This window comes from Castor canadensis, chromosome 3, assembly GCF_047511655.1.
Source record: "Castor canadensis chromosome 3, mCasCan1.hap1v2, whole genome shotgun sequence".
Lineage (NCBI taxonomy): Eukaryota > Metazoa > Chordata > Mammalia > Rodentia > Castoridae > Castor > Castor canadensis.
This window is the reverse complement of record NC_133388.1, coordinates 45968894-45983977: the sequence shown is the minus strand read 5'-3', so window position 1 is coordinate 45983977 and position 15084 is coordinate 45968894. Positions and strand designations below refer to the sequence as shown.

The 15084-nt window shown below is 38.1% G+C and overlaps 2 protein-coding genes across 7 annotated transcripts in view; one reads left to right on the top strand and one right to left on the bottom strand.

The window, feature by feature from the left end:
• The window catches only part of L3hypdh (trans-L-3-hydroxyproline dehydratase), a 151128-nt gene that overhangs the window by 45741 nt on the left and 90303 nt on the right, over window positions 1–15084 (bottom strand). The window lies entirely within an intron of this gene.
• The window catches only part of Daam1 (dishevelled associated activator of morphogenesis 1), a 162323-nt gene that overhangs the window by 124019 nt on the left and 23220 nt on the right, over window positions 1–15084 (top strand). For 5 of the 6 annotated variants that reach the window (XM_074067875.1, XM_074067876.1, XM_074067874.1 and 2 more), the window contains exons 16-18: window positions 5499–5528; window positions 6643–6749; window positions 14778–14862. In XM_074067875.1, coding sequence (XP_073923976.1) covers window positions 5499–5528; window positions 6643–6749; window positions 14778–14862 — 222 coding nt within the window. The remainder of the gene's footprint in view (window positions 1–5498; window positions 5529–6642; window positions 6750–14777; window positions 14863–15084) is intronic. The other variant, XM_020178957.2, reaches the window with a different exon arrangement.

Genomic DNA, 15084 nt, shown 5'->3' with positions numbered 1-15084 from the left:
AAAATAGTTGTCTGCTATGGTGACAGAAACCCCAAAACAGAAGCCTTCAACTGGACCCCTTCATAAGTGAAAAAGCAACTTGTCCTGTGATACACATTAAATAAAGAAAAATGTAGAAAAGGAAAATAAGGCATTGTCTAGTACAAAGAAAAGACACCTTACTTTTCAAAGGTGTGTTTAGAGTCCTTCTCCTGTAGGTATTTTGCCCAGACTCATTCCTGACTGATTATACCATGTCTCTTCTCTCTCTGTTGTCCCAGGAGTAGACAACTTGGAACTTGGCATGAAGTCATAAGACATTTTGCAAATTTCCTAGTAATTTAAATAATCTTCTGACCTGGTTCTCTGTCCCATTGCTTTCTCACTTCAGTTTCAATTGCTAATTGAATTGCTAATGCTGGTTGTCTAAGATGAAGGTTTGGGAACTTAGAGAAGTAGAAAAGAGAGCTGCAGTTATTCCAAATGATGCTATTCAAGTTTGAGCATGTGTGTTGCATTTATTATGAAGGCAGGTGGTTGAAAGACCCAAGTTTACAAGACTCATAATTAACTGGCTTTCAGGTGTAGAAGGATGCTGCCAAAATGCTCTGGGACAAATATGTGGACAGTTCTCAAGAGCTTTGGGATTGCAGAAAGCCCAGCAATTGGGTAATTGTCTCCTAGCAACCAGCACTGTTTAAGTAATCAGTAGTCATTCCAGACAGGAAAGACCAGAACATTTTGGTTGTACTTAACACTAAATAGACTGGTAACTAGAATGAGTTGTGCCCAAATTTTCAGTAGCACTTCCTGAAGAAAAATTTCAACATACCTGTTAAGCTTGAGTAATTCAGACACATTTCCCCTTTTGTTTAAAAATTGGAGATGAGAATTTTTAAACCATAAAAATGTTTTCCAAATGAAAGTATTGAGCCATTTTATTGAATTTATTGAATGTTGAAAGCCAGAAAATCAAAAGATAGGGACATTCCAATCAGAATATGTACGACGGAGTAAAAAAAAATGGAATGCTTGTCATTGAATGACCCTTCATCAAAGACCTATGTGTTCTCATTTCAGTCTTAGCAGTGTGTTACGTGACTGTCACTGCATTTGAAATGCTGTCTTTTCTACTCCCAAATGAACACTGGAACCTATCTTTTTCATGGTGTCTCTTCTTCCCTTCTTCCGGAGTTGTGAAATCCTGGTCAAACTCTGGACTTCAGCCAGTTGCTGGGATAGATAGTTTTTAGAAAGGTAAAGGAACACATGAGTACCATTACTACAGAGAGTAAGATTTTGAGACAGTTTAGCAATGTCCAATTAGTATAAATTAGATGAATGAAGAATTAGCAGTTAGGAGATGTATACATATGAATACACACTTGTGCACACACACATATACCTATATAAATATAGACACATGCATTTATAAATAAATTTACTATATACTTTCAAGCATATATAAAAAGGCAATTGATTTGAGAAATATTTTATTATTAAAAATCAAATATTTAGCCAGGTGTGATGGTATACACATAATCCCAGCACTGGAGGATACTGAGGCAGGAGGATTACAAGTTCGAAACCAGCCTAAGCTACATAGCAAGTTTAAGGCCAACCTGGTCTATATAGTTAGACCTTGCCTCAAAAAAAAAAAAGCCAGATATTTACGTTGTGTGCTTTATGAAAGTGTTTCAAAGGATTCAAATGCATTAAACTTTTGCACAGGCCCACAATATAACAGTGCAAAAGCAAGGATGAGAAAATATGCAAAGTACTGCAGATATGAACTCAAATGAATCAGTATTGAGTACTCATTACATTTATGGTACTGAGTATGATATCCTCAGTTCTTAATCTCATCAACCCTAAATGTAATTCTCAATGAGTTCTTATTCTTATTTTCTTATTTAATTCTCATGAGGGATAGTATTTCTGTATTGCAGATAATAAAATTAAACTCAATGTATATTTAGTATCCTAACAGGTGGCACAGTCAGTACTACAAAGTAGTATAATTCTTGGTTTCTTTTTTTTCTTAATCCATGGATTTATTCATTTTGACTGCCAGACTTTGTAGAGGATTTTCTTTAACTCCAGTTTAAGAACTTTTTTTCAGTGCATAGGTGTGCAGAGCCGATTATGTAAGCTCGTGTGCCACATGAAATGAAATTTAATAGCATGCTATTATTCCCCTGTTCACCTTCCAAAAGCTCATTTGAAAGTCAGTTTTTTGAATCTCAGGACCTTTTTCCTCATGAAACTACATTATACATGTTTTCCAGGTCAGCCACAGAGATTTATTTTAATACGTAATGTAGCACATTGTTTAGTAGAATTATTTCAAATACAGTTATACAATATTCATGTCTGTTTTGTGGGAAGTTTCTATCCTGACATGCTGCAAATTCATTTCTCCCTATCCATGTAATCAGAGGAGAAATTAGCTAATGATGCCACATTTACCTAAAAGGGAGTCACAGCTCTATAGCAGCATATTACAGCTCACTGTCTCTTCCTCCTTCCTAGTCTTTGCTTGAGGACAGCCCTTTTAGGATCCTATGATCATCATAAAACAACATTTTAATGCCTCTGTTCTCTGATTAAAGGAGCAAGGGAAAACTACTGTTCCAGGCTCTAAAATCCAACCTTTACTGCTAATAGGTAATATGGAAGTCTTTTGTTGGGGGGGGGGTCCCATTTGAAACACTTTATAGTATATCCTGACTGTTTATAAATGGTCCAAGAATTTTCCTTTTTTTATTCTTTTAAAGTTGTTATTATTCTGTATATCCAATTGCACCTTGAAAAATTATGACTTAGGATATTTATTTCAACAAACTTAGCCCTTAGCCTCACAACATGAAGACAGAAGAGAAAATTGTGAATAGTGGTTTTCTTTGGACCAAAGAGGAGTATAAAGCTAGAGGTTGTATAACTGAGTTCTATGGTAAGAGTTAAATGACAGGATTTTATATAAATATCAGTGTATTCAGTTTTCTGGAAGGGGATTCTCAGCCTTTATCAGGTTAATCAAGGTATTTGATTAATCTCAAAAAATACTAAGAATCATTCCTGTAAGGATTATCATTATCTATGAAGTGTTGTCATTATTACTTTGTAGAAGCCTGTTAATAGCAGTTTATCAGCACTTCCTGAAAATGCAAGTACCAACTTCCTATTTATATTCCAAGTCCTAAACCCTACACCAAAATCATCTGGAAAAATTAGACATCCTGTTGAGTGGAGCCAAATGTAGCAATTCTATATTTGCCCCAAGCCAACCAATTTGAAGTATCTTTTTGTATTTCCCATGATTTTTTTTTTTTGTGTGTGTGTGGTACCTGGGTTTTGAACTCAAGGCCTCACACTTGCTAGGCAGGCTCTACCACTTGCACCATACCCTTTTTTGCTTTAGTTTTTTGGGGGGGTAGGATCCCGTGTTTTTTACTCAGGATCAGTCTGAAACTGCGATCCTCTTTTTCTATGCCTTCCCCATAGGTAGGATTATAAACATGCACCGCCATGCCTGGGCCCTCCCTGTGATTTTTGAGTGAATAATTTAAGATTTCAAAAAGAAACTTAATTTACTTGAAATAGGCCTGGAAGCTTGTTTATTTCTAACATGCCCCATCTAGTAAACTCATAAGCTTTGTGGTTTTATTTTTAATATGCTGACTAATGAATCTTTAAAGAAGTGGAATTTTGAGGCTAGCAATTAACAAAATTCTCCCATAGCATTCTTCATCCTCACCTTTGGAAAGATAAGAAACATTACTTAGCTATTAACTGTTATGCTCATTGCTCCTGGTGGTTGCAAATGGAATATCTTGACCAACTGGTCAACAACCCAGCCAAAAGAAGACTTTTTTTTTAATCTTTCAGTTTGAAAGATAAAATAACTGTGTCATAGCTTCCAAGAATTGAGCTCATAGATATGTGCCAAGGGTACTATATCTATCATTTTATCTGCCTCATCACATTTAATCTTCACAATAATAATCCAGGTGCTAAATCCATTTTACAGATAGAGAAACTGAGCCCCATACCATACACCCAGTAAAGGACTGCTGCTTTATTCCATAGTCCACTACACTAGAGGTCGTAAGTCTCAATTTTCTGGCAGTTGGAACTTAAGATGTAGAATGAGTTGCCAGAGAACTTCATAAAAATCTCTTTGAAGGCCAGACAGTGATAGCAGAATCTAAATTCAAGTAACAATTTTATCTTTAAAAGGAAAAAAAAAACAGGTTCAAATGACTTCATGGAGCTCATTTCACCATCATCTTCTCTGCTCTTGAAACTGCTTTACAGAAAAAGTCCTGAAGAATTTTAGAAAACTGGGCAGTTATAACAGACAACTAGGCTATCACAGAAGAAAGGTTTCTATTATTTTTTAAACACCATGGTAGAAAAGCAATCCTCCTTTGTATAGGCAGAGCAAGGGGAGGACATGTACTGTTTCCCACTTACACGAATTATGGGAAGCAGTTCATCTGTGTAAAATCGGCCTTGGCAGTGCTGCCAAAACCAGTGAGACCTTAAGGGATCTGCTGAGCAAATGCTGGTGTGCAAGCTGTTGGGCCAAAGCTGGAGTGTGTTTTGCACACTGAATATTTCTTTAATCCAGTGCAGCAAAAAATAATGCGAGTGAAGTTGTCACTTTCTTATAGCATGTCAATTAGCTCTTCTTTCCCTTCTTAACTCCTACTCCTTTCAAAAACCTTTCCAAGAAAAGGCTATTGACCTTGCATTCTTAAACAGCCCTGGGGCAGATGAGATGGGGTCACCAGTGGCTACACAGCCTGTGAGCCACTGTTTGCCTCTTAATTGCATGTCCTTCTTTTTCCCTCATACCTACCCATAGCACCTACAGGCATCATTTGGACCATCTAGGGGTACTGAAGGTTGATTATTACTGACTTAGTTTGTTCCACTTGTCTTTTCTTAATCCCTCCTAAAATACAAAACAGGAGATTATATCCACCAAAAAAGTGCATATTTTTCTGTGGTACACAACAATGGGAATAGTTTCCTCAAATTGATGAACTTGATTGATATTCTCCTGCTTCAAGTAAAAAGCAACATGTTGACTAAGGATGTAGTTCAATGGTAGAGTGTTTTCCTAGCATGTGCAAGGCTCTGGGTTCACTCCCAGCACCAGGGGAAGAGGAGGGAGAGAGAAAGGAAAATCAACATGTTGAATTAGTAAAAGCTCAGTGGTTGTTTCAAAGAGATTTGTTCCTTTTCCAGCTTGGGCCTTTCTAAGCCCTTTTCTTTTCTGAATTTCATTCACTACTGCTTAAAAGTATGTTCAACAAATGTCATCATCTTCATTATATCTTCAGCCAGACTGTCAGCATCATAACTCTCACTGGTGATTGTATAGGGCATAAATCATCTCTTACCCTGCACCACTGACTCCCTTGACTACTTTGACTTTCCCCTGTTTTTGCTGTGATTTCTGAACTGCATGTATCTGATTTGCCTTTTCCATGCCTCTGCCATGGCTGTAGGATTTCTTTGTGAACAGTAACTCCAAGCAGGTAAGTGAGCTACTACCTAAGCCTTGCTTAATGTAACTCCTTGGCTCACTGTAAGCTTGAAATTTCTTGATTATCCTGTTTTTGGTTTTTTTTTTTTAAACAGTGTATTACAAAGCCTAGGTAATTCTACCTTGAGTTTCAACTTTTAATGGAATATCTATAGGAATGCCTGAAATCCCAGTACAAGAGGCATTTGGCATTTGTTTCCATGGTGTCTTATATTATAAATTTCATATTGCCTTTGTTTTCTAAATGTTGTATAATTCCAGACCTCTTTGGTTTCCTTAAATTTTTAAATGCCATAATCTATTTTTAATTGCTCCTGATACCTAATGAAATCAAACTTGCTATGTTTTTACCTTCAACTTTTTATTATTCTCAGTACACTTTACTCAAATGTGCAGTTTACTCAGAGTATTTTATATGTAATTGTTTTATGCCTATTTTACCATAATTATGGATGGCCATCATGAATATACCAGTAGTGCTTAATTATTAATTAAGGTAACTGAAGGAATGTCCTGAACTGCCCCCTCCCATTGTCCCTCTGTCAGGCTCCAGGGTAATGAAAGGTACCATCTGGTCTTGGGAACTTCCTGTTGAACATGAAGACATTTGGGAGGTTTTATTGTTCAGCTTTCTTGAGTGTCAGGATGCAAATGGTTCCGAGGTGAATGGGCTCTGCAAACTTTCCGACCAGCAATGGCAATCCTCTGCTGAGCTTGATTAGTAGTGACAGCTCTTCTATCTGCTGTCCATAGGGATTTGGAGGAGAAAAGGACAGCATCACTCACTGATAATTTATGCACACTTAGCATCTTCACTTGGAGGCACTTTATTCTTCCAAATAATGCTTTTACAAATATGGGTGGTCATCTTTTCTTATTATTTCTCTTTGCCAACTAGATTGTAGCCTTTGTTTCAATTTCACCACCCTCCATGCACTCCTCACTTCTCCATGTCAGCTTGGCCCATTTGTGAATGTATGTGTTTTGTGTGTGTGTGTGTGTGTGTGTGTGTGTGTGTACATGTATACATAGAAAAAATGTAGAGGAAGAGTGTGTCTGAAGTCCGAGGTCCCTTATTTGATAAACTTCTTTTGTGTTCTTTACAGAAAGAAGCAGACGCCATTGATGACACACTAAGTTCCAAACTGAAAGTCAAAGAGTTATCGGTGATTGATGGTCGGAGAGCTCAAAATTGCAACATCCTTCTGTCAAGGTACTGTTGATGTTTAATAAACATTTCTAACAGGATCACCTTTTCTCTTATGTGGCTCAATACCACGTTTGTCATTTCATTTTAATTGTACCCACCAAGATACAAGTCTTTGGGTTCCCTTCTGATTAGGATTGTCTCTTTTCCTAGTAGCATGTATCAGAGCTGGATGTCAATTCTCTTAGGGTTTAATTTCCACAGACCTCTAGCATAGAGTATCCTAAGTCAAGGTTTTCTTCCCTCGAAGCCCATAAAATGTACTTGACCTTTACTTGCATTTTTGGGATATTTTAGTCTCTAAGTAACTCTGTCATAGAATCAGGATCTATGATGAAAGTTCTTTATTTTATTTTGCTTTCCAGTGTCACCTTTTTATATTTCAAGGTTATGTGATTTCATGTCCTACCTGAGCATTTTACAGCTAAAGAGATATGTAAATCTCAAACCTCAGCAAAATGCTAATTTATCCAGTTCAGCCCTGGTCAGCAATCTTTCTCATAATTAGTGAACTATCACTGCCTTGAAACTTGAAAAGAAGAAAGGAAATTTGGGAGCCTGGAATCTGATTGTAGCTCCAGGCAATGTTGTCAGGTCATTCTGTGCATTTCAAGTAGCTTTTCTGTATCTAGTTTCTTCTTTTCTCTAAATGAGACTTTCACTGTAGGCAAAGACATCTAATGCTTATGAGGGTATAAAGAATGTTGGTGTTAAGGCTTTAAAGATAAGCTGGGTTCTGGAAGGAATGTTGTATGTGCATTGAGGCTGATATAAGGTGACTCTCTTTTGGGGACAGTGAAGATGAAAAACAATAATCCTTATTACTTTGCTGGCCTTGACTGAGTTTTGTTAACAAAAAGAGCTGCTGCTTGGTTTTCAGTATGGAAACTTGATTGTTGGCCAGACAGTTATTACTTTGGGGAGCAAACATTTCTTTTCATGAAAGAGAAAGTAAGCCTTAGTGAAATCCCTGAATTTTAGTGCAGTTTGTAAGGTAACACAAACCACCCTGTTAACATTTCATTTCTGTCCTAGCTAGAAACTATGTAAATGGCTAGGCTTTGTATTTCTTGTGACTCTTACTCCATGAACCTGTATAGGTTAGACAAAAATTTCTGCCTTAAGATGACTCCATTGAAAATAACTTGAAGGTCTACTCATTTTTCTTCTGCACTGTATGTAATTTGCAATTTGTTTTGTTACCTTTTTACAAAAAACATTTTTAATTGTAAAATTAAGTGAAGATTTGGGAAAAGATTTTGTTTTGTTTTGTCTTGTTTTTTAATCTGAGAATCTCTCTTTATATTTTCTGCTTTTGGAGTCCAGGTGAGTACTTTTAAAACAACTTGACAAAAGGAGACATCACATTTACTTTCTGTGGAGTTGAAATGTTTATAAAGACTGTGATTTAGTTCTTCATAGACAGATTATTCTCAATGCTAAATGCCAGCCAGGGTAATTACACTAGTTATAGATAAGCTCGCAACTCTTTCTGGCAAATTTCCCATTGCATTGTTAAAAGAATTATTTCAAGCCAGGCGCTGGTGGCTCATGCCTGTAATCCTAGCGACTCAGAAGGCAGAGATCAGGAAAATCACAGTTCAAAGCCAGTCCAGGCAAGGCAAATAGTTTCAAGAGACCCTATCTCAAAAAAAAAAAAAAATCACAAAAAAGAGCTGGTGGAATGGCTCAGTGTAGGTCCTAAGTTCAAACTCTAGTACCAGAAAAATAAAGGAATTATTTCATATTTGTGGCATATAATTTCCTTGTTAACACAGAAGTATCATAGAACTTCTGTGTGTCTAAACTCTCTCTGGAAGACAATTTTAAGAACTCACCTCATATCTCTTAGATTATTTATTAAAATCCAATTTAATGAATAGGTTTTATTACAGTGAGCACAATTAAAAGGTATGTTGTGGGCAACAAAGTAATTTTGAGTCCCAGTTAAGTGGTGCCAAATTGACCAAGTTAAAACCCCTCTCTCCCTCAGAGGATTCAGTACCACATGCTTTTCTGCTTGGTGATCAGTTGTTCCACTCTCCCATCAGGAAAAGCACACAGTGATATGTTAAATAGGCTGTAGTAAAAGTGAAAGAAATCAAGCTGTTTTGTTTAATTTTGATTTGTAGTTTATTTACTTTTTTAACCAGTTAGGCGTTTTCATACTCTCCTTTTCATCGGCAAGTTCTTACTACATACAAAAGGAGCTAGAGGCTTAAAGCAGGAAAGAGACGTATGTGCATGTGTCTGATACCTTTTTTTTTTTTTTAACAGTTACACTTTGGAGCATTTATTTGCCTGGCACTGTTCTAGGTGCCATAGGATGTACTAAAACTTCAGATGGTGATTTGATTTAGATATGAAATGTCCCCTGGTGTTGAAAGCTTTGTCCCTGAGCAAGGTTCAGTGGTGAGGCTTTTGGAAAGTTCTTAGATCATGAGGGCTCAATCTGATCAATGGATTAATCCATTAATGGAATCATAATTGAATGGACCATTGGGAGATGATGGAAACTGGAAGATGGGGCCTCATTTGAGGAAAGTAGTGTATCTTGTCCCTGGCTTCTTCTTGTCTATCTCTCTACTTCCTGGGTACCATAAGGCTTTGTCCTGCCATATCCTCCCCATCATGATGTTCTACCTCAACATAAGCCACAGCCACAGGACCGGGTGATGCACCAAAATCTCTGAAACCATGATACAAAGTTAATTTCTCCAAAGCATACTAACAGAGATGGCATTGCTGCCTTTGAAAGCTCAAGGTTAATTGAAGAAGAAAATGATATATGTGAAATGTGAAGGGTTGTGCTGGTCTGACTGGAAGGACTTAGGGAGTTCTGTCTGAACTCCCTAAAAGGGAGTGAGAGGGGCTCCAGCAGGGAGAAAGTGAGCCTCGGAGGACAAACACAGTGACATGGACAAAAGTGATAGGGGAGGCAATTCCAATGAAGTATAGAGCGGCTAATAAAGAGTCACAGAGGATTATCAATTGGGTTGAATGAAACCTAGAAAGAAGGCTTGAAATTCATGTCTAATGCCCTTATAAGGGCATGAGTTAGCCCAGGGTCAAGTCATAAGCTCCCCTTCTGTAACATGGGGATCATAAAAGCACAAGTTTTTCAGTGGGCCTGTGAGAATTAGCCCAGTTTACATGAGGTCCTGGCAGGGTACCTACTTTTAATAGCTGCTCAATTAATGCCTTGTTTATCCATGAGATCAGGGAACTGTGAACTTTGTTCAGGAAGAGAACAGTGTTTGTTTTATTAAGGTTTTAAATATGGTCTCAGAAGTTTGCAGGATAAGGTAGAAGGGATCAAGACCCGGATGCAGGGAAACCATCAGATAGGAGTCTCTTTCTGTTGTTGAGCTGAAACCTGATGAGGAGCAGAATTGACAGAGATGAAGAAACCCTTGATAGGACTTAGCATCGATTTTGTGCTTGGGGATAAATAACATCAGCCTTTCTGCACTGTCTTTTCTGTTTGTTTCATTTTCAAAGGCTGGTGAACTGCTCTCTTATCTTGATGACTAGGGATGTATTTTTTAGCAATCTTTACACCAAAATCTACCACTATGAAAAGCTGTAGCATATTCCATGGTTGGATTTTCATGAAGCACATGCATTCACAGTGTTTGGTTCTCCTTTTCCTCACATACTATAAAGGTTAAGAGACTCTTTGATTAGGGCAACCTGTCATGGCCTCAGCTGAAACTAAGCAGGAAGCTTTCCTCATTCCTAGAGTAGGTTTTTACAGCTTGAGTGGCCAAGGTCACTGGAAGCTCTGAGAAAGGGACAGAGGTGTGAGTTTGAATGAAGAACTCCAGAACAATAGGGCATACATATCACAAACCTGGAGGGCCGGGAAAGTGGACATGATGGACCTCAGAATGAGAAGCCATTAAGAACCTGCCTCATATCTGTTGGATTATCTATTTAAAGTCCAGTTTAATGAATCTGTGTTATTTTACAATAGGCCCTCATCAGAGTGAGCAGCTTTTCATCTGTAAGTATATGAATGAGATGTAGCAATCTAAAATTCAGACTGTTTTATTCCCCAAAAAGAGACCTCTCCATGGATGGATGGATGGAGGGAGAGAGGGAAAGAGGGAAGGGAAGAAAAGGTAGAAAGGAAGGGAAGGAAAGGAAAAGGAAAAGAAAGAAATTTGAAAGCAGGTTTATACTGCAAAGCCCACCTAAAACACAATTTTATGAAGTGTTCTGCCACTCTCTTTATCTAGATACTTACTTGACATGGCAGCCTGGATGTCAAACCACAAAAAGCGACATTGAAGTAGGGGGATTTGGCTTAAATCCACTAAAGCAAGAGCTAAAACTGACCTAGCCATCCATCCTTAATTTATCTTAATTATATCTGGATGTTCCAATTCTCTCAGAAAAATATTGAAATACCTGAGTTAGAGTATGAGAGAATTAAGTACTGAGTTAAGGTGGCTGGTTCATTTCCTGCTTTTAAAAAAAATAGTTGAAGTGGGTGTCTCAAAAGTTGCCACCCTTCAGCACCAGAATACTGCCAAGCTTTAAAAGCAATTAAAAGGCAAGAACTGATAGACTCCTAAAATTACAGAGATTAGAGACTCATTCTGTGGATGACAGATGATGCTAAGAACTCTACAACCTACAGAACCATACCAGAGGGTGGGGTACCCTTCTCTCCTTTTCCCTACGGTAGGGTTTCTTTGTCTGATCCAACAGGCCACGTGCACGGTGTTATGTTGACAGGTAGATTTTCTTAAGCACTATCCATTAAAGTCTCGGGTCTCTTTGTGGGCCACATTAAGAGAAAGCAGAATTGTTATGAATTAGAGCTGGTGTTTAGTCCACGCAGCCTCTGGGGGTTGAGAAGCATAAATGTATACAATTTCAAAAGCCAGAAGTTCTGCACTCCATATGGGAAGCTAATGAAATGCAAATCTGATACTTCAAGTATTGTTCTCACTCTGATTTTCAACTCCTTTTCTTTTAAATGCAAAACAGAAGGACTCAGCAGAAGTACATCATAAAATGGTTTCTTCAACTCGGTGTGAAAAGGACACAGAACTAATTTATTTTTCTCTTATAAGCAGAGCTCTTCTTGTGATGATTATAGCTGCTCTACAACTGGTTGGTTTTCATTAGTGGCAATTTCAGTCTTCCCTTTTGTTGCTGAGCCTTAGACTTGCCTGTACACACCATGGTGTTTGCACTTAAACTGGCCCTAACCTGGGCCAGGGCTACCTAGAGCCTGTACAGTTGAAATCTTGATGACAACAGTTTTTTGTCCTGTTGTCTACTTTACCCAGGTCAACTTAGTTAAATTGTTCTGTTTAATTACGGGGGTTCTCTATCGTAATGTTCTGGTGAACATATTCATGGGGCAATGATAGTCCTGAAAATGGCAGTTTGGGAAATGTCTGCCAGGGCCAGGGTCATTCTGCACAGCCTAGGAGTTAAGATGATACCACAGCTCAGATGAGTAATAAAGTAGGCCACATTTCTCAACACAGACAGTTTGGCATTTTGCTTAGCTGCTATATTTAGATTTGAGAACATGAAATAGAAGAGAGTGATATTAGCACAATAGGATTCACAAGTTAATCTCTTCTCTTTTCTACTTATTAGCACATGAAGGACCATGCGATTTAAATAGTGGGGTGGATGGTTTTAACAATCCTGTTAAAATCTAGAGGAAAGGCTAAGCCACAGGGGTCCACAGTGAAGTGGTCTCATTCAGCTTCACCAGGGGTGAGGGCCTTTCTCCTCCCGCTGCCTGTGGTTCCTTCTGCTCACTCATTCAGCCCTGGGGCTCTTCCGCGAGACCATGGATGAATGTGTGCTTTATATGCCTTTGTGTCTTCAGGGTTTCTGCTGCTAATCACCTGATTCTCCAAAAGCTCATAGTCGCCTTTAAAATAAGGACATATCTCCTAACTCTTTCTTTATACTCCAGCTCCAGTCCTAATGTCATGTACAGGGAGGAAAGTCTGGTGAAATAATAGATTTGAGAGCGCTTTGTGAAGTGTTCATAATAACCATACTTGCACTGTTTAATCATCTATTAGCAGCATGTAAATACTAAGTTTAAAAAATACTGCTATTTGTTTTCCAGTATAGAAAAACTCGGCAGGGAGTATGGTTCACATGGTAGAGCACCTGCCTACAAAGCGTGAAGCTTTGAATTCAAACCCAAGTACTGCCAAAAAAAACCAGTCTGCCTTGTAGCGCATATGCCCTCTCTGTGACCAGGAACTGTACCAAGCACTTTGAATTTACTTCACTTAATCCTTGTACATGTGTGCACACATGCACATACATATATACTGTACACACAAAATCCTGTTTTAAATGTAGTTTTTTGTTGTTGTTTTGGGGTTTTTTTTGCAGTACTGGGGTTTGAACTCAGGTCCCGAGCCACTCCACCAGCCCTTTTTTGTGATGGGTTTTTTCGAAATAGAGTCTCGAGAACTATTTCTAGGCTGACTTTGAACAATGAGCCTCCTGATCTCTGCCTCCTGAGTAGCTAGAATTACAGGTGTGAGCCACTAGGGCCCAGCTTAAATGTAGTTATTATTATCCTTATTTTACAGATGAGGAAACTGGCACTTAAAATTTTTTCAATATCTTACTGACCGGGAAGTATCAGAGCCAGGTCTGGGGCTCAGCCTATCTGGTAGCAAAGCCCCCACCCTCAAATGTTATATGTGACATGTGTATATGTTGCTCTATATTTGTGCCTTTTTATGTCTTTGTCTCCCATTGTAAATGTGAATCTTTTTAAAGAGCATAGACTAAAGGACAAATCAGGTGATGTTAATGTCCTAATGCCACATTAGGTTGGGTGCTGGTGACTCATGCCTATAATCCTAACTACTCAGGAAGCAGAGATCAGGAGGATCAGATTGAGGTTCAAAGCCAGCCTGGCTGTTTTGAAAATGCCTATCACAAAAAAAGGCTGGTAGAGTGGCCCAAGTGGTAGAGCACCTGCCTAGCAAGCCTGAGGCCCTGAGTTCAAACCCCAGTACCACCAAAACAACAACAAAGAAATTCATATGCCACATTAGTGGTAGGCTGTAAGGAAAAGGTTTCAAAAATAAGTGTGGGTATACTGCTTACAGACAGAACAAAGGAATGATTCTGTTGTCATACTGATAATATGATTAATATTATTTGCCCTGGGTAAGACTGTTGTGGTAACTAATAAAAATATATTTTTCAAGTTTATTTTAATTTAATGGCCTTTATATTTTATAGTCAACCTATGTTGTCCTTACTGAAATTAGTAAAGCAGACAAACAGGAAACAAATTTGCCTTTTTGAATAAATCCTTTGCTATAAGACATTAACTAGATAAGCAGTGTTTGTGTTTTAGAGGGTTTGGGATAAACAATCACAGGGGAGCTTGGGTTTGTGTGTTCTGTCACTTTCTGTGCTGTGTTTAACCTTGGGCAAATGGCTTGGCCATTCTGAGCCTCAGTTTCTCTATCAAACAAAGACTAAGGCAGTTATTTTGAGACTCAGATGAAACAATGATAAATGTGAAAACTCCTCATAATTTTGAATAACACTGTTTTTCACTGTTTATCAAAACCTACAGTTCCTAGCCTTCTGAAAATCTACTTTTAACCTGACAGCAAACCTTAAACACTTCTGACTTATAATCAAGTTAGGAATTTAGTGTCCTTATCTCACCTTCAATTCAAGGATATTATATAAAAAAGAAAACAATTGTGTGTATTTTCCCTATCTTTTAATCTTCCAGTCCCTTTTTTTAAGAAATTAAATGGTAGAACATAGCAGCCTTGTTCTCTGCCTCAGCAGAGCATTGCAAAGCCCTGCAAGAACGTTAAAGCAGTTTCAAAATCCTATTTTTAGTTTCAGAATTCTATATTGTCAGGAAATAAGCTTTCACTGAGAGTTTTGAGAAAAACCATACTTGAAAATCAGCAGCTGGGTTAGCAAAATGAGTTGTCTTGTATGAAATTTTAATGTTCACACCAGTATTGTTAACAACAAAATAAAACATTTTTTCTCCAGGTTGAAATTATCCAACGAGGAAATCAAACGGGCAATTCTAACAATGGACGAGCAGGAAGATCTGCCCAAGGACATGTTGGAACAGGTGAGCTGCCAGACGCTTCTCGGAGCCTAAGTGACAGCTTGCCTTTCCATCGGAAACGTGATATTAAGAAAATCTAGTTGTTGCTAATAGATAAATTTCCACATCTGTGAATTGAGAAACTGAACCAAGGTTCCATGTGGCTCTTTTAGAAGACTTTGTGACCTCATTTTCTCATTGTTTCTCAGAATGATGGGTGAGAAAGCAGGTCACAAATTTGTTAAA